Here is a 25,170-nt window from a genome sequence, read left to right on the forward strand (position 1 = left end):
GGTGGTGGTGTTGTAGTAGTAGTTGTTCTGTCATTGCGCGGATCTGTGACTTGATCTCAGCGTGTTTATCGGGTTCCATTACATGTCGTTCTGCTTTTCAATCTATTGCAGGCTCTTTCCCTCTATAGAGATCTAAGAGAATCCTTCCTAACCTCACTTCTTTCTATCTCAAGATCAACTCACCGCATGATGGCCCTCAATCAAATCCTTGGCCGCCACCTTCTGACACTCCTGGAAATAGCTGACCTGGCGCGCCACCTCCTCAAGCCGGCCCAGCACCTCCAAGTTCCCCCTCCCAAAACCATAGATCACGTAAGGGATGCCGACCTCCTCACAAAACTCACGCACGTAGCTCTGCGCTTTCCGCAAGTTGTGCCTGGGCAGACGCGGAAACAGGTGGTGCACAGCCTGGAACTGCAGGCCGCCATGCACAAAGTCCAGCCAGGCGGGGCAGTCGACGTCCATGGTGGTGCGGAGCATGCGCTGCGCGAAGCTTTCGGCGACGCCGACGTCCACGGTGCTCATGGCGAAGTGGCTGAGGGTGATTTGCACGTGCAGCGGGGACGAGAAGACGTGCGAGGTCATGACGAAGGCGAAGCGCGACAGGTGCGTCGGGATGGAGGCGCAGACGAGGTAGCCGAACCAGTACCAGAAGACGGCGATGCCGACGAGTTCGAGGTACCAGTGCCACCAGGCGGGGCCTTTGCGTGGGGGCTGCTTGCTGAAGAGGTAAATGTAGGATTGCACGTAGAGGTTGAAGTGGGCGAGGGCCAGGATGGGGTAGTAGGTCCAATGCTGCACGCTCAGCAGGACCTGGGCGAGTTTGTCGAAGGCGAGCACGCGCCCGTGATAAGTCGAGTACAGAGACTGGAAGAATTTGGTGCTCACGGCGAAGAAGGGCATGTGCTGGATGTCCTGGTCGTGCTCAGGCATGTTGGTGACGATGTGGTGCACGTTGTGGCTGCGCTTCCACCAGCCGATGGACAGACCGCCACAGAAGTTGGCGATGAAAATGCCGATGCTGGTGTCGAGGTGGAAGTTGTGCGTAATGCCCATATGACCAGCGTCGTGGGCAGTGAAGACAAGTTGGTGCCAGAAAAGGCCAAGGAAAATGCCCGCTATGGCGTACTGCTGGATATGCAAGCACGCGAAGCAGGAGGTGATGAGGAACAGGTATCGCGTTATCTCCCAGGCGTACGCAGTGTAGTTGCAGTTGTACAGCCCGGCAGCACGGAGGCGGACTTCGAGTGCGCGGTATTTGGAGATAACCGCGTCTTGCGCGGTGGCGTTGAGCGCGGGGTAGTTGAGCAGTGAATTGGATGGATTGTTGCAGACAAAGTAGTGATTCTTGGGTGTGGCATTCTGTTCCGCCGCCTCCGGTAGGTCGTCGTCTGAAGCCAAAGAAGATATAGAGCTCGTCTCAGTATGGTTGCGGTGGCGGAGACCGTCCGTAGGCTCGAAGATTGGCGAAGGAGCTGTGCTACTGCACGAACTAGAATCCTCCTGTTCCTGTAGCTCTCCCCCTCCTTTCCCAATAGATTCTGTGAATACGCCGCCCTGTATAGGAGGAGTGAAGTTCTGCCATCGGCCCTCTATCCTGCCGATCACGTATTTCTGCATCTGCCCCAGTGTCTCTCGCGAGTGTAGGGCTCGAATCTCGTCTGTACCGTCCCTACCAACCATGTGCAGAATGGCTAAGTTACCGCCTGGATGGTACGGGAGCCATGCATCTGCCTTGATCACCTGTCCATCCAGAATTATAATCTTGCGGCCCTGGGCAATCAACCCCTCGATTTCGCGGCGGGACCATACTCGGTCCTTGGGAGAGGTTCGAGAAGCCATGTTGGCGGCAGGAAGTGCTTGAGCTGCTGCGCTGTGTGGTCTCAAGGACTAATAATCCATCTCTCACGGAGAATGAGCAGAAGTTATCCACGAGGGGTACTTGTACCTGTTCAGGGTCCCTGGGAGCGAACATCGCATGTGCAGGCGGCGGAGCGAAGCCAGATGTGGTTGTGCCAGCCAATCAGAAGCCGCCCTCCTCACCTACTTTTTCTCGCTTGGGATTCTCCGCCGCCAGCACGGGATGGTCTCTACTTGACGAGTACTCCGTCACCCTCTGTGTGAAAGCGGACCAGATGGATCATCGAGGGGTATTAGTTGCAGTGTTGACTTTGGGACCAGGGTTAGAAAGAGCGGATTTGGGCATGGGAGTTCTGAATTATTGTACAACCTGGGTCTGGAAAGTGGTAGTTTAGGCGATTGTAGTTGTCGTGCAAGAAAAGCAACAATTAAGAAAGGACGCTGAGTTGCGATTTTCGATAAAACCGTCGCGTTGTGAGGCTAGACGTCTGGTTCACTCGTAATACAAATATGTACTCGTTACCTTCCACCCTTCCCGCCCCTTTGTGGCCAGATTTGTCAGATGCTTTTCCACAGCGCACCGAACGAACATCGCAGCTTCTCGCAGAACCTCTGCGGTTCTGGAGGCAGTTTCGCTCCTTGCGGCTTGCGGAGCCGTAGAGTTATGAGCCATGCTCACTGTCCACTCCTCATCTTCCTCAGCCGCTTGTGTTCCCGCCGAGATCTGCAGCGGAGCAAGCAAAGCCCGACCAAGAACCCGAGTCCCGATAGGCTAGCCGCGACCAGGATGATGATGGACAGTGTCTTGATGGTACTGGCGTACGGGCCGGTCGGAGACAAGTTGATGGACTAGATCTCGTCTTCTTGAAGAATAGTTGTGTTTGTTGCTGCTGGAGGAGACTCTTGGGCTGAGGTCATGTTGGCGACTGATGGACTGGTGGAATGCAAGCCGGAGTCGTTGTGCGCATCAACAGCGGTGGAGGCGTTCGGATAGGCGGTAGTGGTTGGCTGGGTAGTCATATTGGGAGTCATTTGACTCGGTGGTGATTGGTCAAGGCTGGAGTGATATGATCGTAATTACCATGTTGCTCGTGGTGAGGTCTGCTCGAGCTAGAGCAAGACCTGTGTAAGTGACCAGAAATCCGTCAGTGGGCACTTGCTTCATGAAGTCGCATTTTCGCGGTGGCAGGAGCAACAGTCACAGTGTAAGCGTGCTTGTATCGCGGCCCGTGTGACTCCAGGTCCCCTAGTTGATCGAACCGCTGCACCAAGCGGGCCACGACATATCCAGCAGTGGTGAGTGCGTACTGCTGGCCCAGGCATATTCTCGGGCCGCCGTTGAAAGGCACGAACTCCCATCCTGCTTTCCGGTCAATCCACCGCTCCGGAACGAACTCCTCAGCGTCCTCGCCGAACAGGTCTTTGCGTCGCTGGATGTTGTGGACACTGTTGAGAAGCGATTAGTAGGCTTCAGGGGACCAGGAGATGGGGGACGGGTCTTAAGGCTACCCAAGGCAGAGCAGTGCTGGGAGCTGGCATTATAGCAGGCTGTGCCTGATGTGCTCTCTCTCTCTGTCTTTGCGGCGCGACTCACCTGTAGGAGACTTCTTGGCCCTTCTTCACAAAAACCGGCGATTTGCCATCCGGCCCTCCCCCGACGGGAAGCGTTGTATCTCTGACGGCGCAGCGACCGTTGGCAGGAACTGAGGGGTGAAGCCGTAAGCCCTCGTTCAGCACGTATTGCAGGTAGCTGCAAGCTTTCAGTTCGGCAAAGTCCATGTTCTTGGGGTGTTCATAGGTTCCAAAATCGTTGACGACAGCCTGGCGCAGTTTCTGGTAGATTGCTGGGTTCTCTGCCAGTCTATAGAATATCGCTCCTAGCAAGCCGGCTGTTGTATCTCGGCCGGCAAGAAGAATGTGAAGCAACTGGTTTCGCATCTCAACTGGATCCCTAGTAGCCTGGGCCAACTCTTCGGCGAACACGTAGCGCCCCTTTTTGTGTCCTCCTTCAAGTTCTTTCTCCTGGCCGGCAGAGGACTTGGTAGAGTCAAGGGCCTTGCGCACGAAGTAATCTGCAAATCTGTGAACCTCTTTGATGGATCTTAGGAACTCTGGTGGGTTGTACATCCAATGGAGGTCGTTGATCCGGAATTTCGTGGCAACGTACGCCATCCCGGTATCAAAAGCTGTACTGAAGTTGATGGTGTTGAGCGACTGGTGGTCGCCGCGTGTTAGCTCGTGCTCATAGCCTGGAAGAGCCAGCAACTGGGAGTCGACACTCTCTCCGAACAAGAACTCGGTGGCTCCGTCCAAGGAGAGACGGAAGAACATTGGGGCAAGGTCGATTTGTTGCGTCCATCCGGAAGAATCGACTTGGAAGTGTCGCATGAAATGTTGAAGATGACGCTCGAGGGAATCGAGATCAGCAATATTTGCTCTTGCAAATTGAGGCCGAAGCAGGGCGCGTGAATGCTCCCATCGCTCGCCGTTGTCGCTGAACTGCGGATGTTGAAAACCGTGCGTCAGTAGCGGTAGTACCAGAAGCGAAGACGCGCCTTAATGACAAGGTGAAGGACCTACAATGCCATATCCAAACATCTGATAGAAGCAGCCTTGACGAACACTCCCAAACTCAAAGTCCTTGAATTGTGTGGCGAGAATGGCCTGGACGTTCTTGGGTTCGAGGGTGTTGATAACTGTTGCTCCTGCAAAAGCCTGAAGCCAAGTATGAGTGCGAGGGCTCATTTCTTTGGCAACATCCTCAAAGAGGTTGACCAGGTCGTTTGTTCTGTCTGCTTTGATGATCTCCCACACGAAGTCGAACCCCCCTGGCCACTTGGAACGCCGGCGAATGGGAGGCTGGCAACCCCATTCCGCCGCGAGTCGCGCGTGACGTCGACGAGTGAGATACGAGGATAAGACCAGGTAGACGGCAGTGACCGCTGCTAGAAGCGCAATGATGGGATACATGATCGGTGTGGACAGTAAGTAAACAGGTGTGAGGGGCTGGTAGATTTCTTGTTATAGCTAGACGAGCTGCCCGTGAGACATGATCGAGCTGGTGGCCTGTTTTGACCGGGGTGACATAGAAACTCGTTTAAGAAGACCAATCCGTGACTTCACCCGCAGTGAAGCCAGCACGAACCACTGATGCAGACTAACACAGTGGATCTCGGCCAGGGTATGTTGCCGAGAATGGCTGATCGAGCTAGGAAGGACCTTCGTTTAGTGTACATCCACGAGGTCAGCAGGATTGTAAGAGGCCCATAGTAGTTCCCGCCATGAATAAGACACCGGGGATCTCGGGGGAGTGACCTGGAGGGGTAGGTCTAGCTCAACCGCGGCATGAAATGTTAAAAGAAGGCAACCCGATTGGCTCGCCATCACCAGTTTGCCCTTTGATGCACTGCGGGCAAACAGTTGCGAGCGAGAGGTGACGACTTGGAGGCCAGCTGGTGAACACGCGTACTTGGAATTCTTGTAGGTGTTCGAGGACCGAGCTTGGCTGTCACCAACTAGCAAGGAACGCCACTTTCTACATTAGGTAGTCATTTTGCTCGGTGATAAAACGATTAAGCATCAGGCCGGCAACAACTATCGCCTGCATAGACTACTGAAGGGCCGTTTGAGAGTGTGGGGTTGCAAGAGCGGAGCATTTCCTGACCGCCTGCGCAAACGATTACATGGTGTGTGGGTATCTGAACTGATCAAGGTCGGATGAACTTCGTCTATGTTACATGGCCGGGCACTCCAGTCGCTGCTGTCCTTTGCCAGGAGACTTTGCCAGGGAAATATTATTAGAACACGTCAGAACGAGCCTGGTTGGCTGTCTAGGCCTCGATGAACTTCTTCATGTCTGCAGAATCAATTAGCAAACTCGAGCATTGGAACCGGGCAGGCAAGACTTACTGCTTAGCCAGTCAACATATTCGCGCTGCTCTTTGGCTTCAATGAGGATGGGCAGGATCTGCGCCAGCTCCTCGTTGACACCGCGCTCCTCGAGGTACTGCTCAAACATGACCTGGAGATCACCGTCAAGGTTGTTGAAAGGTGGGCCAGCATAAGGTGTAGTGTTATCATCGCCCGCGGGCTCGGCTGGGAGATACTGAATCTCGTGGGTCTGAACGGCGCCGTCTTGAACGGCAGCTCGAATCTCGATCTTCTGGTTGCCAGGCTTAGTGACCGTGATGTCGATGTTGATGGGGTACGAAGGGGTCGCGTCGCCATCCGCAAATTCACCGTCGCGGTCTGCAGGTGCGACTTGATCTTCGGAGACGACATCGACGGGGCGTCCGCTGGCGCCCGACTGGTTGATGGTGCGCTTGGGTTGCTCGAAACCCTCGTCTGCGAGCGCGGCATCGTCGTCCATGTCTTGGTCCCATTCGTCTTCAGCCATGTCTGTCATGTCGGTGATCGACATCTCAACTTTGATTCTGCCACATGTCAGCCGCCAGTACAGTTGCAAGTCCGTCGCACTAGTACGTACGTCTCATTGTCGCCAAATGATCTCTGCAGCGTGATCTCGTGAGTGCCGGGATGATCAATCACTTCCCACACGCCACTTGATCGGAACTTCTCCAGCTCTGGATTGGCGTTGGCCGGGTCAGTGCTGTCAACCTCAAGAGCGCGCTCGCTCTCCAGTTTAGTAGCCAGGAGTTGATCACCTTCATCAAAATTAGTTGCTGATACAAGAGGCTTGTTCCTAAGAGCCTTACCGTCGCCTGCAGGTTCTCTTTTTGCTATCGACGTAGAGAATGCGGGATATGATGACTTCTTGAAGGCTTGTAGCGATGGGCGCAGGTAACTCTTCGAGACGGCAGAATAGCATCTGGACGACAAGGGCCGGAACGGTGCCCTGGGCGCAATGCGACCCAGCATACGAAGGGATTGCATGGCTGCGTATGTGTTCAGAATCTTGGAAAGTCAATTAGAAGCAGAAGATGGAGGTCGCTGATGGGTATGCAAGTTGGAAAGTTGACGAAAGCGTTGGCCAGATGAAGAGACTCGCATCGCAGCCATATTTTTTGACCACCTAGGGAGTACTCCGATTGGCTACGGGCGCCCCACAACTGGCCTGCAAATACCTACGTACCTCGCTACCAGCTGATGTAGCACTTCAGTTGGGTAATGAGACAGTCAATGGGATCAATCAGGGCTCATGCAGCCTGTCAGATTGAAGAATTGTTGTTGACCCTTGGCTGGCATATGGGTACGCTGGTGGTGGCGCATCATAAAAACCAGGCTCCGCCTCTCGTGGTCTGTCGTACGCACTTTCTATACCACAGCAACCCTCTCCTTCGCTACCTGTCGCATATGCCATCGTCTCGAATATCTGCTCCCGGACCTTCTGAAGTCTCTTCCTCCCGTCTGACAGGTTTGGAGAAGCATACGACATCTGTTGAGTGAGATCACTGCGACCCTGCTGCGCTGCCAACTGGTTCTGTCGAAGGCCTGCTTCGGCATGCTGAACCCAAAGGGGCGCTTTCTTGGACGTTGTGATGGAACGCATAATATGCAATACATTATCAAACAGAACATCACTCATGAGTGACGCTTGTGCAATAGCGATGGTCCTTGCTTGCTCCAGCACTCGATCCAACTCTGCCGTGGCCATCTCCGCCTGACTCAGTAGTCAGTCCGATTGAGCGTTGTCAGCAACTCTGCATTGCGAGATGCAGCCTGCTGTATCTGATCCTCGACCAAAGCCATGTTTCAAGTACACGTCATGAAGTTGTTGAGAGTGCCGATAAGGGGGATGCCGATTTAATGACCATTTGATAGGCAAAATGCTAAGAAGCTCGCTTGAGTTGCCATACAAATACCAATGAACAATGGCCGGAGGGCTTCCAACTGAGGCAATTTTGAACACTCCAGTTCGGGGCACTGTTTTGTGAATGTTCCATATTCAGTCCGATGTGCGACTTGACGTCACTGAGAAGAGGGAAATCGGGAACAGTACTTGTCAGGCGGAGTTTGGAGCGCGGATGCGAAGTATTTGGCCTCCGTCCTACTGCTCTCCGGCGCGGGGCGTGGCAATTGGCGCCTGATTGCATGGCCCTCTGAGAAGCATCTTGCGAGCTGCAGGGTTGCAACGTTGCGAGGGCCATCCGCTAGGTACCGCAGTCGTGACATGGATCCGTAGTGATCCATATCGAATGTGAGCTCATAGCACAAGCAATTCTTGCGTTCCATCTCGAAGCGCTGTTCTTCTTGAGCAGGCGGCAGCTGCTGCGACAACGGTTCTTGTGACCTTTCGTTAGGACATGCCCTTCGGAGGAAACTTCGATGTTTGAACACCGCCGCCGTTGGTGATACGAATGAAGCTGAGCGTATTCAAGCCCGCCCAATCGCCGCTCCACTTTTCAAGCTTGTCGCGTCCTTCCTGGTCGCGAAGGTCAGGAATCCAGAAGCCGGCCTTATATTCCTTTTCCTCCGTGTCTTTACGGTCGTTGATGCGTTCCTCAACCTTGCTGGGAGGACGGCCTGGGCGGCGCTCTGCTTTAGCCTCTGCAAGCTCTTCGTCTTCGCGACCAATGAAAGTCTGCGTCAAAACGTGCAGCTCTTCCTCAGTTAGTGGTCCGGTGCTGCCTTCTAGAGCAGATCTGTACCATGCGACGCGATCGACGTAAACTTGATTCGTGCGAGTGGCGGCATCGAATATTCTGGCAAGCTTGTCTTCTCTGGCACCCGCTCTCCGCAACCTCTGGGCATCTCTGCTGTTCTGATGTAGGGCAGTGGGCTTCCCACCTCTTTTCTTGCTGATGTGCTTCTGCACTTTGCCTAAGGAGCGCGGCATGTTGAACTTACAGTCCTGTCGACTCAGTTACTCCTGTATGGGTCTGTCTGATCAGTAGTCCACTGGGCAACTTTTTTTCTCTGATACCGGCAAAGAGAGGACTTGGCTTGGCGCAGTGTTGATTGGCCTCCTCTGGGGGTGGAGTCTCACTGAGCGCGTTGAGCAGGTAGGCGCGTCGACCCTGTCGACCATGTGCATTAGGCACCTCTTCACACACACAGCGGAACATCTACCTAGCTCCCAATTTCACCGACTTCTTCCTCCTATGCGCGTGTCACGCTCAGTCGCCCATTCGCCTTCACTACAATACCTACATTCGGGCATGGCTAGCAGGCGGTGAGAGGACAAATTGATCCGCTGAGGACCCAGGCATCATGGGCATCTCGGGTGCGCAAAACCCTCAAATCGTCACTCTTGCGTGTACTGACAAGTACAGGCCTTCTTCCTCTCTTGAAGTCCATTCAGAAGCCATGCACTCTCAAGAAGTTCGCAGGCCAGACCATCGGTGTCGACGCATATGGCTGGCTCCATCGCGGCACCGTGGCTTGTGCTATTGAACTAGTCCAGGACAAACCTACAACCAAATATGTCGATTTCGCAGTGGGACGAGTACGCATGCTTCTGGACTTCGGAATCACACCATACTTGGTCTTTGATGGTGACAGCTTACCCAGCAAAGCCGATACCAATGCCCAGAGACGCAAGAGGAGGGAAGAGAGCAAGGCGGCTGGTCTAGAGCTGCTGCGTGCTGGCAAGACAGCTCAGGCCCACCAAGAATTGCAGAAGGCTGCTGCAGTCACGCCCTACATGGCGAAGCTGTTGATCGAGCAGTTGAAGCAGTTGGGAGTCCAGTATCTTGTGGCACCGTACGAAGCAGATGCACAGCTAGTCTATCTTGAGCAGAAGGGTATCATTAACGGCATTCTATCCGAGGACTCTGACATGCTTGTCTATGGCGCCAAACGCCTCATCACCAAGCTCAATCAATACGCGGAATGTGTCGAGATTGAACGGATCAATTTTGCCCTCTGCAAAGAGATCAGTCTGACAGGTTGGACCGATGCCATGTTTCGTCGGATGGCCATTCTCAGTGGCTGCGATTACCTTCCAAGCATTGAGAAAATGGGTCTCAAGACGGCGTATCGCTTTGTGCGTAAGTACAAGGACGCTGAAAAGGTCATCCGAATGGTGCAATTCGAGGGCAAGCTGTCCGTACCTGCCGATTATATTGCGAGCTTTCAGAACGCCGAGCTCACTTTCATACATCATCGTGTCTTTTGTCCGGAACGCCGTCAGATGGTTTTCATGGAAGACTTGCAACGTGGTATGAAAGAGGAAGATATGCCTTACCTGGGCAAGTTCGTGGACCCAGACACCGCCGTCGGTGTAGCATGTGGAGACCTCGATCCGAAGACGAAGCAGCCATTCCGAATCACACAGACCCCTAGACCCGCGCTGCGAGACCATCGACGACAGACTGTAGCAACATCACGCGAGCTCAAGCCCAACAAGTCCCTTGACTCGTTTTTGATCTCGCGGCAGCCATTGGCGGAACTGGATCCGAACAGCCTGACGCCGTCTCCTTCACAGCAGCGACTCTTGGAGCGGCATCGGAACGCTTCATGGGAGCCTCGTATAGTGTCTTCTGCGCCACAGCTCAGAACGTCAACGAGCATGACAACAGCATCATCAACACGCACTGACCGCAACGCATTCCTTTCACGGGCATCTGCAATATCTTCTTTCCAGGCTCCTAAAAGACAAAGACTGTGCTCAGATGCCCAAGACCCGTCCCCAACCAAAGAAGTCAAACGAAGTCCCTTCTTTGCTACTCCAGCTCCGCAGCAGAGCCCATCCGCTCAGAAGCAGGCTCGTATCAAAAAGTCTCGTCGAGCCGCATTCGATGTTTGGTCGGACGACTCGGTGGATGACATCCTGCTTGGCCTACCTGATGTTCAGCAGGCAGCGAGCCCACAGAAGAAAGTTGCTGAAGTTCCAGATATAGAGTGTGTGAAGCCACAAGAAGACGGCGACGATGAGGGACAGAGCTTAATTCCACAATCTTCACCCGCCGTGGGCTCAGCAGCTTTGCCAGACGATGTTGAACATGAGCCTGGAACTCCTTGCCTAGGGGCTCGCTCTCCACGCTCTGGGGCAGAAGTGGCAGACGCGGAAGTTGCGCCGTTCGAAGACGTTCTGGAGTCGCATGTTCGAATGCAGAAGGAGCTGAAGACCTTTGCTTATCAGTCTCCATCTAAGCGGGACGCAGCCCTAAGGACGCTGCCGCCTCCGAAAAGAGCCAGCGCGTCTGAAAAGACAGTCGGCGCACAATCGCCTGAGCAACAACTCTCTGCTCTAGCAACCCTGCCTGCTGCCGGATTCGTCAACGACTTGTGTTCTAAGCTTGGCCCAGCATCGAATTCACGAGATCAGCCTGACAAGTCAACTACGATCGTCGTCCACAGCCCGAAAGCCCGTCCAGACTGCGCCGCGGAGACGGGGCTGAATGACGTGTCAACCGAAACCATCATCCGGTATCCGGAGCTGCCATCAGGCACAGCCGACCTTCCACCACTCAGAGGCAGTGAGGATGCCATGATCCCTAATAGCGAGGATGAGGGTTCCGAACTTGGGGACGTGACACCGACACTCGACTTGAGCTCTTTTACCTTCGTTCCAACATAGACTCATTTATTTTACCAGTGTGCCTCGGGAAGTATCTTGAAGCGATAGAGGAGCTGCGCGCGAAATTCTTGGGAGAGAGACATTGGCGATTCACAGTGCAGGCAGCAAGCGCTTGGGATAACGCCGCAGCGGCGCGCAATGTGAAGCGACAACAGGGTAGCCCTGCCTTATGCATAACGAGTAACGATTCTGACAGTTGTCTCATAGCGATAATCGATTAATTGATTTCCCACTGACAAGGCTGGGCGAGCTGCTGGCGCTGGGTTCTAGAATAACCGGTGCCTTGGACTTTCCCAGTTAGGAAAGATGTTGACGGCCATGACGCAACCTCGGCGGCCGACGCGGCAACCGCGACTTCCAGCGCATCTAAATGCCAAGGCCCAGCCTCCAGACTTCCCCGTCGCTAACAGAATTATTGTCTCCCAGCCTGCATACCAACCACCGATTTAACATTGAATGGCATTGGATATTGCACAAATTGTGGTTTCAGGAGCGGTCAAGGGTCCCACGCAGTCATCTAAGTCAAGCTACGCCTCTCCTCTCTCTTCTTCTTCCCATACTCACCATCTTACTGCTAAAGTTACCCAAACTAACGACTTGATCAAAAGCTCAACTTTGTAGCATCTCGAAAACGTCAAATTCCTCTTGCGAATTCTGACGTGCGGTACGGCCCATCGGACTATCCACATTCCTCGCCGGCTGCTATCTCCCGCGAGTGCCCAAAGCACCCTACGAACATTCCATCGGAACCCTGACTGCATCCTCACGTGCTGAGCGACCCTCGAACCGACCGTCCCCTGGACGGGCTTCCCGGAAAAATAAGAGCGGCGAGAGGACCGTTGGCTGAAGAGAAATGGCAGCCGTCAGGTTCCAGACAGGATGGCGGCGATTCGTCCCGGCGGTCGGCTATCACCATGTGCTGATGATCCTTATCGCAATCGCCATCATCCTTCTCTCATTACTGTTAGCCGGCTGCTCGTCGACATCTGTACTCATACCCGACATTTACCTCATCTCTCTCTACTACCAACAGTACCCGCCCGTTTTCTCGCCGGTACAGGTCGACCCAGGTGTCACGACAGCTATTGCCAACATCGTTGGAAATGCCGATCTTAATGTCCGCGTGGGCTACTTCGGTATCTGCATACAAGCTGGTGGTGGAGGATGGATGTGCAATCAGAATGCCACGGCGCTAGCTGATCTTGTCAGCGTCAACACCGATCCTCTCAACCTGATCTGGGTAGCCAGCACGTTCAAGGACGCCATCGTGTTTCCGTACCTGCTCATCATCGCCATCGTGCTGGCATTTCTCACCTTCATCCTCCTCATGACCTTCCCGGGCTGGCACACCACCACAAGCTCCGACGGTTCAGAGCATGAAGTCAAGCCATTCCCCTCAAGAGCCGTGTCACAAGTCGCTCTCGCCACTATCTTCATCGCATCAGTGTTCGTATTGGTGTCAGTGATGTGGCAGCACACAGCGGCTGTGGCGGCAAGTACAATCGCCCAGGATCTAGGAAACGGAAGTGTGAAATCTGGAGTCGGAACCGCCGCAATGGTGCTGGGTTGGTTCGGTTTTGGACTATTGGTGGTGGTCACGCTAGGATTGCTGGTCATGATATTAAGTATCCAATTATTGGACCGACTAACGGATGAGGTATGATCTTTTTCCGCCCCTGCTGTCGACCATGCGAATGCTAACAATTCGGCAGGAATGATTCAAATAGACTATGGAACATGATTCTGACTTGCGACTGAGTTTGACTTGCTTAAGAGAAGCATGCTTGCATCAATGCCTGGAGATATCACTCGGCTTGGCGATGGAATAGAAAATTGACCGGCAATATCACCACGGATTTGAGCAATGGATGACCGGCTAATGCATATGAGGATGGTCAAGGGGCGTTCCCTGTATATGTAGATACCCTCCACTATCCCGGAGATGAAATGAAAAATGACTTCCATGGACCATGACATACCTGGTCTGCCCAAGTGTTCTTCACCTCGTACTTGTAGTATCACCCGTCCTCGCTCTTGGCAAGGGAGGCTCCTTGTCCGAGCTTGATGAGGGGATCTGGTCCTTATAGCCTGCCCAACGACGGCTATGTATATACAGATAACGAGTCCGATCAGGGTTCACTACAGTGCTCCGTCTCGCAAATCCAAGCCCAATCCTGGCAAATGAAGACCTAGTTTGCCAATGTGCGCATTGAAAACAGAATCCAATTATATATGAATGAGTAGTAAGCGAAACCGGGCTGGAGCGATCCTCAGCAAGGTGCCAATTGCCAGTCAGAGTTGACAATTGGAAAAGGGCCGGGCCTTCCCTGGCGTTCTAGTCACGAGATTCCCGAGAGAAGGGGCGGATATTTGTACTACAGAAACAGAGAACTTTTTTCGATTCGTACGAAGGGCGATGACATCGCTCTATCTCTGCACGAAGCTACAGTCAAGTCTTCCCTCTCAGCCTTCACCACGAGTTCGTCACTCTTTACGCCTACACGGCTCCTCCTCGCGTTGGACTCTTCTCATCCCGGCGTCACTTCACCAACTTCACGCTCAGCGCCGCCCCACCTGTCTTGGACACATACATTCCTCCGAACAACTCCAAATCCGCGATACGCTCTCTGCGCATCCAGCCCTGCAGCAACTCGCCCAACTTCAAAAACTCCTCGCCCCAGCCCATGCCGCGCACGCCCAGCAAATCGGCCGCGAAACCGCGCGCCGCGAAGCCCGTGCCGGCGCCGTACCGGTGCAGCACGCTGCACTGGTACGTGTTCAGGGCGGAGGCGCCGTCGTCGCCGCTCGCGACCAGGAAGCGCACGGGCGAGTACGCCGCGGGCAGCATTGTCAAGATCAACGTCTGCAGGGAAGGCAGGCAGTACAGCGTCAGCGAAGCCAGCTGCATGTAGGCGCGGATGGAGCGGGCGCCACCAAAGGCGACGATATCGGTGGTGAGCTCGACGTGTGCGAGGTGGGTCCAGGAGAGGGACAGGTCGGAGGCGCCGAGGGGCTTGGGCAGCATGATGGCGATGAGGTCGTCCGCGGCGCTGAAGGTGTAGGTGTAGCGGGCGGCAAAGAGGGGGAGGAACTCGGCGCGGATGTGTTTGCTCGTGAGGAGGAGGGAGCACGTGCCGAGGAAGGTTAGGGCCTGTTCTTGTAGGTCGGAGGCCTGGGTGGAGGGGGTGAGGAGGAAGACGTTGGCCGCAGCGGGCACGGGGTCGGTCGCTGGGATGGTCGTCTTGGTGTGCGCGCTTGGCGCGAGGAGGGAGAGGTAAATGAGCTCGCGGATCTCGGCCGGCATGCTCATGAGGAGGGAGACTTGGTTTGGTTCGTAGAGTACTAGCTCACGCGAGGAAGACAGGACGAGCCCGATTGGCTCGGGAACCGCGCGAGGACGGAGGCTGGTTGGCCATGGGACGGTGTACTTTGTCGATTCGTCCTTGTCGTCGTCGTCGTCTTCTCCACTGGTGCTGGTCACTGCAGCTGGGTTGGCGGAGGCAGGCACAAGCGCAGTGGTGGCTGTCTGAGATGTACTTTCGTTTTCGAACAAGTCGTTGTGTGAGAGGTCAAGAATGAAGTCGGCGATGTGAATTGGTAGGCCGCATGCTCGCTTCATCTTGTTGGTGTACTCAAATTCTTGGTCGCTGCTGGACTCAAGTTGGTCGTTTGACCCCCTGCCAATGGTCGTGGGAGTCGCTGGCTCTAGTGGGATGCTCGAGTATGTGCTGCCGGCGTTGGTGTGGGCCAGAAGCGCACCGGAGAAGAGTCTGTCGATGCCCGAAGGCGTACGTCTGGTGGGACGAGACGAGCGGAATGGCAGCATCGTGGTTTTGGAAGAGGAAATGACTGTGGGTGCAGCGTGGTGGTGGTAAAAACCAAGGAAGAAGTCGCTGCAGTGGTCGCTGGCGCTGTAAGAAATGTCAAAAGAAGGTGGTCTCGTCGTCGACGTCGTCGATAGTAAGGTCGTGAGGTCGAGGAAACAAGTCGAAATAGGTGCCAGGTGGCCATTGAGAAAGTTGAGGCCTGCAGAGGGCCCAATGTCTACTAGTCAGCAGGCAGAACTCTATCCTAGCCATACGTGGCTAGGACCTCTGTCGGATTTTACTGCACTAGAGCGTCAAGAAAGACGACGCAGTGGCAGATGCACAAAGAGGGCGTGATTCAACAAGTGCGGCGTATCGAAATGGTGAGAATGATGGCAGTCGGCAGAAAAGAGAATGCCTACCTTTTTCACACGTTCTAGAAATACACAAATGGCCGTGACTAACATGCTTGGCAGATTTGCAGCAACCACGTGAGCCATGGTGAGTATTCACTTGATTCTTGCCTTCAGAGTGGGACCAGCCAATTCACAAGCCAGCATTCAATCTGGGGCTGGCTTCCGATGTCGGACAGAATGGCATGCTCCTGGACGCAGCGGTCGGCTCCAGTCAGATATGACTTCGAAGAGGGCGCCCTTCTTCGAAAGGTGATCTCGAACATTGTCTGCCGATCGATACTGGGAGGGTTCCTGAGGCACTTAGGCATAGGCCGGCTGGAGCGGGCCTTACACGAGGGCGCACTTCGAGAGCTGGCTCATCATGAAAGCCCGCTGCGACTTCTGTCGCGTTGCCAGCAGTCGAGTTCAACCGGTCCGTATCAGTTCGATCGATGTAGAGAGAACAAGTCGAGGTAGATGGCCTCCATCCGTCTGAAGTGAGGTGAGTTTATGCCTCGATACCAGGCTTGGCACGGGGGTTCAGCCTCGAGCTGGGCGGGGTGGGCCCCCTCACTTTCCACCTCCAAAATCTTTGACTCTGTTCGGTTCTTCGGCCAAAGGTTTACGACCGCTAGGAGAGGCTCATCGACCTTGATCATTGCGTCCATTGGTCAGTCGAGAAGAGTACCAGGTATTGGGCCGGGCTAGACCAGATCACAACAGATCAGATCAGTTCTCGACTGCGGGTTGGTGGGGTTCTCGTTCCAAAGGCGTCAATTTTTGTGTCCATTCAAGTTTGAGCCGACAACACCAAACAACACAAAGCCTTGAAGTCGCAAGCTTGTTGGCAGTGGCAGTTGTATCGAAGACGAGTGGTAGGAAGGTAAGACGAATCTTCAGATCGGATTGAGAGATCGCAATCGTCACTCATTTATATTCACCTCCACGCCGGACCTTTATCCTCATCAGGAAACTGCCCACGCCGTCACTGCCCTACTAGATATCTCACTTGAGCTGCACCAATTATCGCAACTACCTAAGCAACTATGTCGCGCCTCTTCGACGGCCTGGAGCTTCCAGCTTCAGCAGACTTTCATGTTCATCTCCGACAGGGGACGATGATGGAGACCGTCACGCCCACAATCGCATCAGGTGGTGTCGACACAGTCTATGTCATGGTGAGCTTCATTCCGCAAGTCACCACTCTTCCCGACTGACATCCCGCAGCCAAATCTCATTCCACCTATCGACACCGTCGACAAAGCCTTGACCTACAAGCAAAAACTTCAGTCTCTCGCTCCAGACGTGTATTTCCTCATGTCTCTCTACCTCTGCAACGCCATCACCCCAGACGTGATCCGCGAAGCCGCCCGTGCCGGCATCCGCGGCGTCAAATCCTACCCCGCCGGCGTGACCACCAACTCGGCCTCCGGCGTCGTCGACTACGAGTCCTTCTACCCCGTCTTCGCCGCCATGGAAGAGCACGGCCTCATCCTCAACCTGCACGGCGAATCGCCGCCCGCGCCCGACATCACGGTCCTCAACGCCGAAGAGACCTTCCTGCCCACCCTCACGGATCTCCATAGGCGGTTCCCAAAGCTGCAGATCATCCTCGAGCACTGCACGACGGCAAAGGCAGTCGAAGCCGTCAAGGCCTGTGGGGCGAACGTGGCCGGCACCATCACCGCGCACCACCTGAGCCTGATCGTGGACGACTGGGCCGGCGATCCGATCAACTTCTGCAAGCCGGTGGCGAAGCTGCCGGCCGACCGCGTGGCGCTGCTCAGGGCGGCCGTGAGCCGGTCGCCCAAGTTCTTCCTCGGTACGGACAGTGCGCCGCATCCGTTGAGGAGCAAGAAGGGCGGCGTGGGTAATGAATGCGGGAAGTGCGCGGCCGGGGTGTTTACGCAGCCATATGCGACGCAGATTGTGTTGGAGGCCTTGGATGAGGCGGTGGCGAAGGGACTGTTGTCAAAAGACGATGTGGGAGAGGAGGTGCTAAGAGGGTTCTTGGGTGAGGCGGGGAGGAAGTTTTATGGAGTCGAGGCGAGTAAGAGGAAGATCAAGGTCACGGCTGGAAAGGAGACAGTGGTGGAGCGCTTGAGCTTGAATGAAGCGGGAAAGGAGGTTGATGTGGTGGTGCCGTTCCGACGGGGTACGTCGGTATACTCATTGGCTTGGTTGTGAAAGAAAGCTATTTAGGGTTCGGCTTCTTGCCTAGAAAAGGGCGTAACATATCATGCATGAGGATGCCGGCAGCGACGCTGACGTTCAAGCTGTCAACCGCGCCGTGCTTCCCAAAGATGTTTTGGATGCTGACCGTGCTGTTCGCCATCCTGGCTATGCGAGGTCGCAGGCCTTCGCCCTCGTTGCCCAGCATCAAGACCATGGGTTTCTCTTTTAGACTTTCTTCAGCAGAGTCGTGCTCCGGTATGACGACTCGGTTGTTGACCAAGGGCGTGTCTTCCGGTGCAATGGCGGCAAGAAAATGCCATCCATTCTCCTTGGACGTCTTGATGAAACTCGTCTCGTCTTTGATCCGCAAGATGGGTACGATCTCCGCAGCGCCCGCGGAGGCCTTGACCGTGACAGCGGATAGTGGCGCGGTGCCGTGGTCGAGCAGGACCACCGCATTGACACCGAAGTAATAAGCGCTCCGGAGGATTGCTCCGAGGTTGCCGAGATCGGTGATACGATCTAGGAACAGCAGAACCGGATATCTGTGCTGTCTTCCTCTTGGGCGGATGCTAGCCGTGGTCGAGGCAATCTGAAAGCCAGCCGCCAGCGTGGCATCATCAAGTGCAGCGGGACCCAGCTTGACCGATACAGGTTCACCGAGGTCCTGACATTCTTGAAGATGAACAGCAGGCAGTGTCGGAACGGGCGAGGCTTCGAGGATAAAGCCATTGTGAGGGTGATTCTCTGCCACTCGATCGAAGAGGTGCCGCCATTGTGGCCCCGAGACTTTCACTACCTCGACACCTGCTGCTTCTGCGCGCTTCTGCGTTGCTCTTCCTCCCATAGAGTCTTTGTTGTCATCGATTCCATGGATATAGAGCTTGTAGAGTTGGCGGCGTCCCGCTTTGATCGCCGCGTTTACGGCAAATGTGCCGTAGATGAACTCTGAAGCTGCGGTGGTGTATGGGAGAGCATGCGGAACTCGCTCGGTCGAGCCACCGGTCTTCACTCCATTGTACCTTCCAGACTGGGCTCGATTCTCCGACTGTGTCCTAGTATAGCCGTCGCTTGGTCTTCCCTCTCGGGCTATTCCGACCTGCTTTCCATCAAGGGTTCGCTGGCCTTTTCGGAGGCCACGTTCGATTGCCCCGGTAAGTGAGATGTGCCGGATCGAAGGCGATAGGGAGAGGGTTCTGCTGTTGCGAACAGGAATCAGTGCATTACACAGTGTTGACAGCATCAGAGGGGGTGGTGTTGCATAAGTATGAGTGACAAATTTTTGGGGACGATGCGCATGTGCAACAAGAAACGCGCTCGCGTGCTAATTGGCTGGCGCGGGACCGCGTCTCACTCCAACATATTGGATGCTTCACCTCTCCGCCGCATATCCGTCGTTACGCTTAGTATTCTCGAGAGACATGGAAGTCTCTTTACCTTCAGGGTCTGGGTGTCGTTCAGACTGCAGCTCGCGATTCTAGATGCTTTCACGAGTGCCCGGGCACAGCATCGTGCCATGGCCGTGTCCCGTTGCACTTCGCTTCCCCACATAAACCTCCCACAACTCCCTATTCAGCCCTGAACCATGGACGACGCTCCGGACCTGGCGGCCTGGACTGCGAAGCCTCCAACTCAACAGTCATCCCTGGAACAACGCGATCCTGTGCAAGCCTCCGAATCAGACTCCTCCAACCGCCGACAGAGTCCTGCTCCCTCCAACAGTTCGAGCGATGCGGAGGATATCACATATGTTGGAAGCCCTACGCAGACGTTTCGAAGTGCTCGTGAAGCCGGTGGCTTCGAGAACGATTTGGGAGAGGCTGTCCTGCAACTCCAGCATAATTTCTATATCGACGTTCCACCCATGCCTGAAGAAGAGAAGGAAGAGTATGAATACCTACCAGGCCATTTCATGGCGAAGGAGATCATATCTGAGGCCAAAGGAGGTCGCTACGTTGTAAGATTAATAAGTGGTGAGAAGCAGCTTGTAAGTGATCTTTCCACTCGAGATCCTCTGGCCGATTGCAATGCGGTTTTCCGTGGTAGACCCCTCTGCTTCACCGACGCTCAAGTGACCTTCACTCGATCAACGCAAACTCCGCTTTCCCTTTGTAGTTTCTGTTTGGCCGGATCGCACACTTCTACAAAGGTCCCCGCTTGCTCACTCCGAAGTCACGTTTGCTAATCTTTGTCGTACTTGCGATCTAGGCTACGATAAGAGAGTTGCATGCTCTGCAGTACGGCCAAGCTGTACTCCGAGCCTACAAACAAAAATCAATCATCATGGAAGGGCGCGGAAGACGTACTCGCGGCTGCGAAAAGCCTGTCCATGCCGGGATGGTCGACTCTAGCCAGATCGCTGCTTCTGACTCCGAGGAAGTCGGTTTCCGCAGTGTCCGCGCTACTCGCCGCAAACTCAGAAGAGATCTTGAAGATCCTGATGTGGACATGACGGACGAAATTCAAGATTCAAGTGAGGGTGAAGAAGGAGATCCCGAAGAAGAGTCCTCCGAGGGGGAAACTCTCGGTCGTCGATCAAGCCGTCTTAAAGGTACGCAGAAGATAAACTACATCCAGACTCAGCTCGATGTCGATCTCGATGATTCCGATCAGCCTCGCCGAAGAGGTGGCCGTCTGCGACCAACTCGAGGCCGCGGGGGGCGCACCGGGCGTGGTGCAAGACGAATCTCGGGCGAATCACCAGAACCTGCTGTCGGTACCAGACGCTCTGCGCGAAACAGAATCGGCCCCGTGCGTTCCATGCGCGAGCGTCAAGAAGACGAGATCTCAAGTCACTCCGAGAACGACGCCGGACCTAAGGTTGTAGGTACCAAAGAAGTCTTCCTTCGTCTCGATGATCATGATCCTTTCCGGAAGCGACATCGTCAGGACTGTGATATCTGTGAAATGAAGGGCGACAATACAGGCAAAGGCACTCTGGTCTTCTGTCAAGGCTGTACTTCTTCCTACCACAAGTCATGTCTTGGGTATCGGGGCACCAGAGACCATCTTGTTACCAAGATCGGCGAAGATAACTTTGTTCTTCAGTGTCGTCGCTGTATCGGCATTGCGCATGAGAAGGACCCGATCGCACCACATCTAGGCCACTGCGAAACCTGTCACGAAGCAGGTCCCGACTCCCTGCCATTCCGGAACCGACTTACCACAACACAAGAGCAAGCGCAGCGCGAGGAGAATGGCGGCAAAGATCCTATCACAATCGTCGACGCTGACCATATCAACAATCCTGCCAATGTCCTGTTCCGCTGCTGGCAATGTCAGCGTGCCTGGCACATGCACCACCTACCTGACCGCAAGACAGTCACTTCCACCATTGAGGACGAGGAAGAGGATAAAGAGCTCTCTGAAGCCGAACTGGGCGAGAAGCGCTACCAGCTATACCACCGAGGCTGGCGTTGCAAGGACTGCATCGAGAACAAGAACACCATCGATGCACTCGTTGCCTGGCGCCCTATTGACCTGGAAACATACATTCCCGGCTATCATCCTGACATGGTTCAGGATTCCCAGAAGGAGTACCTCGTGAAGTGGAAAGCTCAATCTTACCTCAGAGTCACTTGGATGCCCGGCAGTTGGGTCTGGGGTACCGCTGCCAAGGTGATGCGTGCTGCGTTCAACAAAAAGCCGGACAATGCTGTCCCTCGAATGACCACCAAGGACGCTGTGCCAGAAGAATATCTCCGGGTTGACATTGTGTTTGACGTCCGCTATTCTAGTGTTGTCCGTAACAGCACAAAAGAAATCGACCTTGCTCGAGTCCGAGAAGTCGATAGCGCCCTGATGAAGTACAAGGGCCTCGGCTACGAGGACGTTATATGGGAAGAACCTCCCAGCATCCAGGATTCGGAGCGGTGGGTCGACTTTCAGAGCGCCTACACCGACTATGTTTTGAAGCTTCACACCTCAATTCCAGTCAGAACAACCCTCAATCGTCACCTTGCAACCATTCGCCAGCAAGACTTCGAAAAGTTTGTGCGCAAGGAGCAACCCTCAAATATGACTGGTGGCGAGATCATGAAGTACCAGCTTGACGGTCTCAACTGGCTCTACTACCAATGGTTCCAAAACCAGAATGCTATTCTTGCGGACGAGATGGGGTTGGGAAAGACTATCCAACTCATTGCTTTCTTTGCTACGCTCGTCCAGGAACACAAATGCTGGCCATTCTTGGTTGTGGTCCCGAATTCAACTTGTCCAAACTGGCGCCGAGAGATCAAGAAATGGGTCCCATCTCTTCGAGTTGTCACTTACTACGGAAGCTCGCATGCGCGAAAGATCACTCATGACTATGAGCTATTTCCTCAGCTGGGTGGTGACAAGCCCAAGCGACGTCCCGGAGATCCAAAAGACATCAAAGCTCATATTGTGCTTGCTTCGTATGAATCCATCACGGAGGAGAAGACTCGAAACAGCTTGAAGAGCGTGCCTTGGCAGGGCTTAGTCGTCGATGAAGGCCAGCGATTGAAAAACGACAAGAACCAAGTTTACGATGTCCTTTCAAAGAACTTCAAGTTCCCTTTCAAAGTCCTTTTGACAGGCACTCCACTTCAGAACAACGTTCGGGAGCTGTTCAATCTCCTTCAGTTCCTTGACAAATCAATCAACGCTGCAGACATGGAGGCCAAGTATGCTGAGCTTACCGAAGCTAATGTGCCCGAACTTCACGACAAGCTGCGCAAGTACTTTCTTCGACGGACCAAAGCGCAGGTATTGACGTTCCTTCCACCCATGGCTCAGATCATCGTCCCCGTGACCATGACACCACTTCAGAAGAAAGTGTACAAGTCGATCCTGGCCAAGAATCCTACTTTGATGAAATCGATCTTCAGCAGGGATGCGACAAATAGCACCAAAGAACGGATGTCACTCAACAATATCCTTATGCAGCTGCGGAAGACCCTCTGTCATCCGTTTGTCTATAGCCGTGAGATTGAAGAGCGGAGCTACGACCCCAAGATAGCTCATAGTCACCTGGTCGAGGCCTCTGCAAAGCTCAAACTGCTATCCGTCATGCTCCCGAAGCTTAAGGATCGAGGCCATCGCGTCTTACTTTTTAGTCAATTCTTGGACAATCTCGACATCATGGAAGATTTCTTGGATGGACTGGGCCTTATGCATCGCCGTCTTGACGGGAGCACCAGCTCACTAGAGAAGCAGAAGAAGATTGACGAATTCAATGCGCCGGACTCGCCATACTTTGCGTTCCTCTTGTCGACACGTGCTGGTGGTGTCGGCATCAATCTCGCCACAGCTGATACTGTGATTATCCTTGATCCGGATTTCAACCCGCATCAAGATATCCAGGCCTTGTCTCGCGCCCACCGCATTGGCCAGAAGCAGAAAGTGCTAGTCTTTCAGCTCACTACCAAATGCAGCGCCGAAGAAAAGATCGTGCAGATTGGCAAGAAGAAGATGGCACTTGACCATGTCTTGATTGAGCGTATGGAACAGGACGACGATGCTGGCATGGACCTCGAGTCGATCCTTCGTCACGGAGCAGAAGCTCTCTTTGATGATGATGATGAAGGAAACGCAGACGACGAAGTTGTTTACGATGAAGCCTCGATCGATCGCTTGTTGGATCGGACGCAGATGGAGAACACGAAGCTCAACGAGGATCAGTCGGCCGAGTCTCAATTCAGCTACGCTCGAGTCTGGGCTAACAAGAAGGGCGCTTTTGAGGAGAGGCTCAATGGAGACACAACTGGGAACAACACACCCAACCCCGGCATTTGGGACAAGATTCTGAAGGAGCGGGAGCGTGCGTACGAGGAGGAGATGGCACGCAAGGCCGAGGCGTTTGGAAGAGGCAAGCGGAAGAGACAGGCGAGTACATTAGCTAGCAACTGTTGCATCGTCACTGACTGGCTTCAGAATGTCGACTATGGTGCGGACGGTGCTGATGGGGAGCTCATCTCGCCTGATAAGCGCAAGACGCGCACAGGGAGCGATGCTGAATTCGAGGGCAAAGATACGGAGCAGGAGGACACAGAAGGCACAGAGGCGGAGTCCGACCTTGACAGTAGGCGACCGACAGTGAAAGGTAAGACCTCTCGCGCCCGAGCGAAGGCACAGTAATACTTACCCGCACTTTAGCACGGCCATTTCAGAGGGTCAAAGTTCCCACTGGACATGCACCTTATTTCGGCACTGGCGGCCCAGGCAACTACAATGCCATGAGTTCATTGCCGCCAGCTCACCACTGCTCTGCTTGTGATGAAGAGCACCCGATGGGATGGTGTCGCCTCAAGATTGCCGGAGTCGAGCATTGCGGATTGTGTGGAATTGCGCACCTTGGACACAGTCGCACATGCCCTCATCTCAACGATGAAACTCAGGTCGGACGTCTATTGCAAACCCTCAAAGAGTCTCCAGAACCGCGTGAGCATGTGGAAGCAGCAACCAAGTATTTGCGCATGATTCGGGGTGACCTGGTCCAGCGCAAGCGCAGGAAGATGGAGCAGGACCAGAACCGATTGATGCAGCAGGTGGCAGAGCAACGTCTGGGGGAGCAGCAGCCTCGTCCTGGGCTCCCTGATCCAGCTGCGGTGCACCAGACTAACGGCTATCATCACGCTCCAAATGGCATGTTGGATGGGCTCAGAGCAGTAGGGGAGAGTGTGAGAGCCGTGAGTGTGGCGTTACAGGGCAACTTACCGTGATACACTAAGCATTGCATGTAGAAGCTTAGCATTGGAAACAGGGGATGGATGAGGCACGAAACGCAGCAGAGCAGATAGGCAGGAAGTCCACAGACAGTATCAGAATCACGACGAGTTTCAGATCAGAGGATTGTCTTGCATCCGGGCGAAGATCTGTCATCATGGATCCTCTTTCGTTCTTGAAACGAATTTGGAAGCCCCATCCATACTTTGTACCTGAACAGGGAGACCTGATGATGGCGCATGGGCGCCCGGACCGCGACAAACCAAGCGTTGCATCATCGCAATTTCAGCGGCTCTTGAGAGTCCACAAATAGGCGTACCCAAGGCATTTTCTGGTAAACAACTGAGTTTGGGACAAGAAGATCAAGACCTGGGCTGGTATGTGTGCGGATGGACACACTGATGGACATTACGCTAGGACATTATTTGGCGGAGCGTGCAGCAATGACTTGGAGATCTGAAGGCGATCGAAGATGGCGAAGGGGGGGCAAAAAAAGATGCTGCGGGCTCGCACTACCAAGTTTCCAGGCAGGTCAAGAACGTCACGACCGCCCCCGTCCAGCATCCGCCAAGCGCCGGAGAGGCACTCGCTAGGCACTGATACTGACGCCGCCATCAAAACAAGAGGAGGAACACTTGTCCTTGGTAAGTAATTATAGCATTGTGGTCAGTGGTACCACTGGAACTCGCACTTGTGGTTTCTGCGATTTTAATTTCCAGATCCCACACTCCGCCGGAAGCTGACAGCTGCTGCGCCTCAACGCTGG

General features: G+C 54.3%; 11 protein-coding genes across 11 annotated transcripts; 4 read left to right on the plus strand and 7 right to left on the minus strand.

Moving 5' to 3' along the window:
* Positions 1 to 174: 174 nt before the first annotated feature.
* HMPREF1541_09253 (uncharacterized protein) lies at positions 175 to 1,842 on the minus strand (the record flags this gene model as incomplete). The annotated part of the gene is made up of 1 exon (XM_008713928.1): positions 175 to 1,842. One exon carries the CDS (start codon positions 1,840 to 1,842, stop codon positions 175 to 177), a length of 1,668 nt encoding a protein of 555 aa, XP_008712150.1.
* A 1,163-nt stretch (positions 1,843 to 3,005) lies between these two features.
* HMPREF1541_09254 (uncharacterized protein) lies at positions 3,006 to 4,830 on the minus strand (the record flags this gene model as incomplete). Its single annotated transcript, XM_008713929.1, has 3 exons — positions 3,006 to 3,306; positions 3,455 to 4,359; positions 4,441 to 4,830. The coding sequence occupies 3 exons, from the start codon at positions 4,828 to 4,830 to the stop codon at positions 3,006 to 3,008; spliced, it is 1,596 nt and encodes a 531-aa protein (XP_008712151.1).
* An 898-nt stretch (positions 4,831 to 5,728) lies between these two features.
* HMPREF1541_09255 (uncharacterized protein) lies at positions 5,729 to 6,753 on the minus strand (the record flags this gene model as incomplete). The annotated part of the gene is made up of 3 exons (XM_008713930.1): positions 5,729 to 6,293; positions 6,347 to 6,524; positions 6,576 to 6,753. The coding sequence occupies 3 exons, from the start codon at positions 6,751 to 6,753 to the stop codon at positions 5,729 to 5,731; spliced, it is 921 nt and encodes a 306-aa protein (XP_008712152.1).
* Positions 6,754 to 7,160: 407 nt separating this feature from the next.
* Positions 7,161 to 7,474, minus strand: HMPREF1541_09256 (uncharacterized protein; the record flags this gene model as incomplete). Its single annotated transcript, XM_008713931.1, has 2 exons — positions 7,161 to 7,227; positions 7,251 to 7,474. 2 exons carry the CDS (start codon positions 7,472 to 7,474, stop codon positions 7,161 to 7,163), a joined length of 291 nt encoding a protein of 96 aa, XP_008712153.1.
* Positions 7,475 to 8,116: 642 nt separating this feature from the next.
* On the minus strand, positions 8,117 to 8,656 carry HMPREF1541_09257 (uncharacterized protein; the record flags this gene model as incomplete). Its single annotated transcript, XM_008713932.1, has 1 exon — positions 8,117 to 8,656. One exon carries the CDS (start codon positions 8,654 to 8,656, stop codon positions 8,117 to 8,119), a length of 540 nt encoding a protein of 179 aa, XP_008712154.1.
* A 374-nt stretch (positions 8,657 to 9,030) lies between these two features.
* HMPREF1541_09258 (uncharacterized protein) lies at positions 9,031 to 11,341 on the plus strand (the record flags this gene model as incomplete). Its single annotated transcript, XM_008713933.1, has 2 exons — positions 9,031 to 9,043; positions 9,093 to 11,341. The coding sequence occupies 2 exons, from the start codon at positions 9,031 to 9,033 to the stop codon at positions 11,339 to 11,341; spliced, it is 2,262 nt and encodes a 753-aa protein (XP_008712155.1).
* An 853-nt stretch (positions 11,342 to 12,194) lies between these two features.
* HMPREF1541_09259 (uncharacterized protein) lies at positions 12,195 to 13,004 on the plus strand (the record flags this gene model as incomplete). The annotated part of the gene is made up of 1 exon (XM_008713934.1): positions 12,195 to 13,004. One exon carries the CDS (start codon positions 12,195 to 12,197, stop codon positions 13,002 to 13,004), a length of 810 nt encoding a protein of 269 aa, XP_008712156.1.
* An 876-nt stretch (positions 13,005 to 13,880) lies between these two features.
* On the minus strand, positions 13,881 to 15,167 carry HMPREF1541_09260 (uncharacterized protein; the record flags this gene model as incomplete). Its single annotated transcript, XM_008713935.1, has 1 exon — positions 13,881 to 15,167. The coding sequence occupies one exon, from the start codon at positions 15,165 to 15,167 to the stop codon at positions 13,881 to 13,883; it is 1,287 nt and encodes a 428-aa protein (XP_008712157.1).
* Positions 15,168 to 16,588: 1,421 nt separating this feature from the next.
* On the plus strand, positions 16,589 to 17,729 carry HMPREF1541_09261 (dihydroorotase, homodimeric type; the record flags this gene model as incomplete). Its single annotated transcript, XM_008713936.1, has 2 exons — positions 16,589 to 16,720; positions 16,770 to 17,729. 2 exons carry the CDS (start codon positions 16,589 to 16,591, stop codon positions 17,727 to 17,729), a joined length of 1,092 nt encoding a protein of 363 aa, XP_008712158.1.
* Positions 17,730 to 17,736: 7 nt separating this feature from the next.
* HMPREF1541_09262 (uncharacterized protein) lies at positions 17,737 to 18,960 on the minus strand (the record flags this gene model as incomplete). The annotated part of the gene is made up of 1 exon (XM_008713937.1): positions 17,737 to 18,960. The coding sequence occupies one exon, from the start codon at positions 18,958 to 18,960 to the stop codon at positions 17,737 to 17,739; it is 1,224 nt and encodes a 407-aa protein (XP_008712159.1).
* A 342-nt stretch (positions 18,961 to 19,302) lies between these two features.
* HMPREF1541_09263 (uncharacterized protein) lies at positions 19,303 to 24,400 on the plus strand (the record flags this gene model as incomplete). The annotated part of the gene is made up of 3 exons (XM_008713938.1): positions 19,303 to 19,704; positions 19,926 to 23,781; positions 23,835 to 24,400. 3 exons carry the CDS (start codon positions 19,303 to 19,305, stop codon positions 24,398 to 24,400), a joined length of 4,824 nt encoding a protein of 1,607 aa, XP_008712160.1.
* Positions 24,401 to 25,170: the final 770 nt, after the last annotated feature.

This window comes from Cyphellophora europaea (genome assembly GCF_000365145.1).
Source record: "Cyphellophora europaea CBS 101466 unplaced genomic scaffold supercont1.10, whole genome shotgun sequence".
Lineage (NCBI taxonomy): Eukaryota > Fungi > Ascomycota > Eurotiomycetes > Chaetothyriales > Cyphellophoraceae > Cyphellophora > Cyphellophora europaea.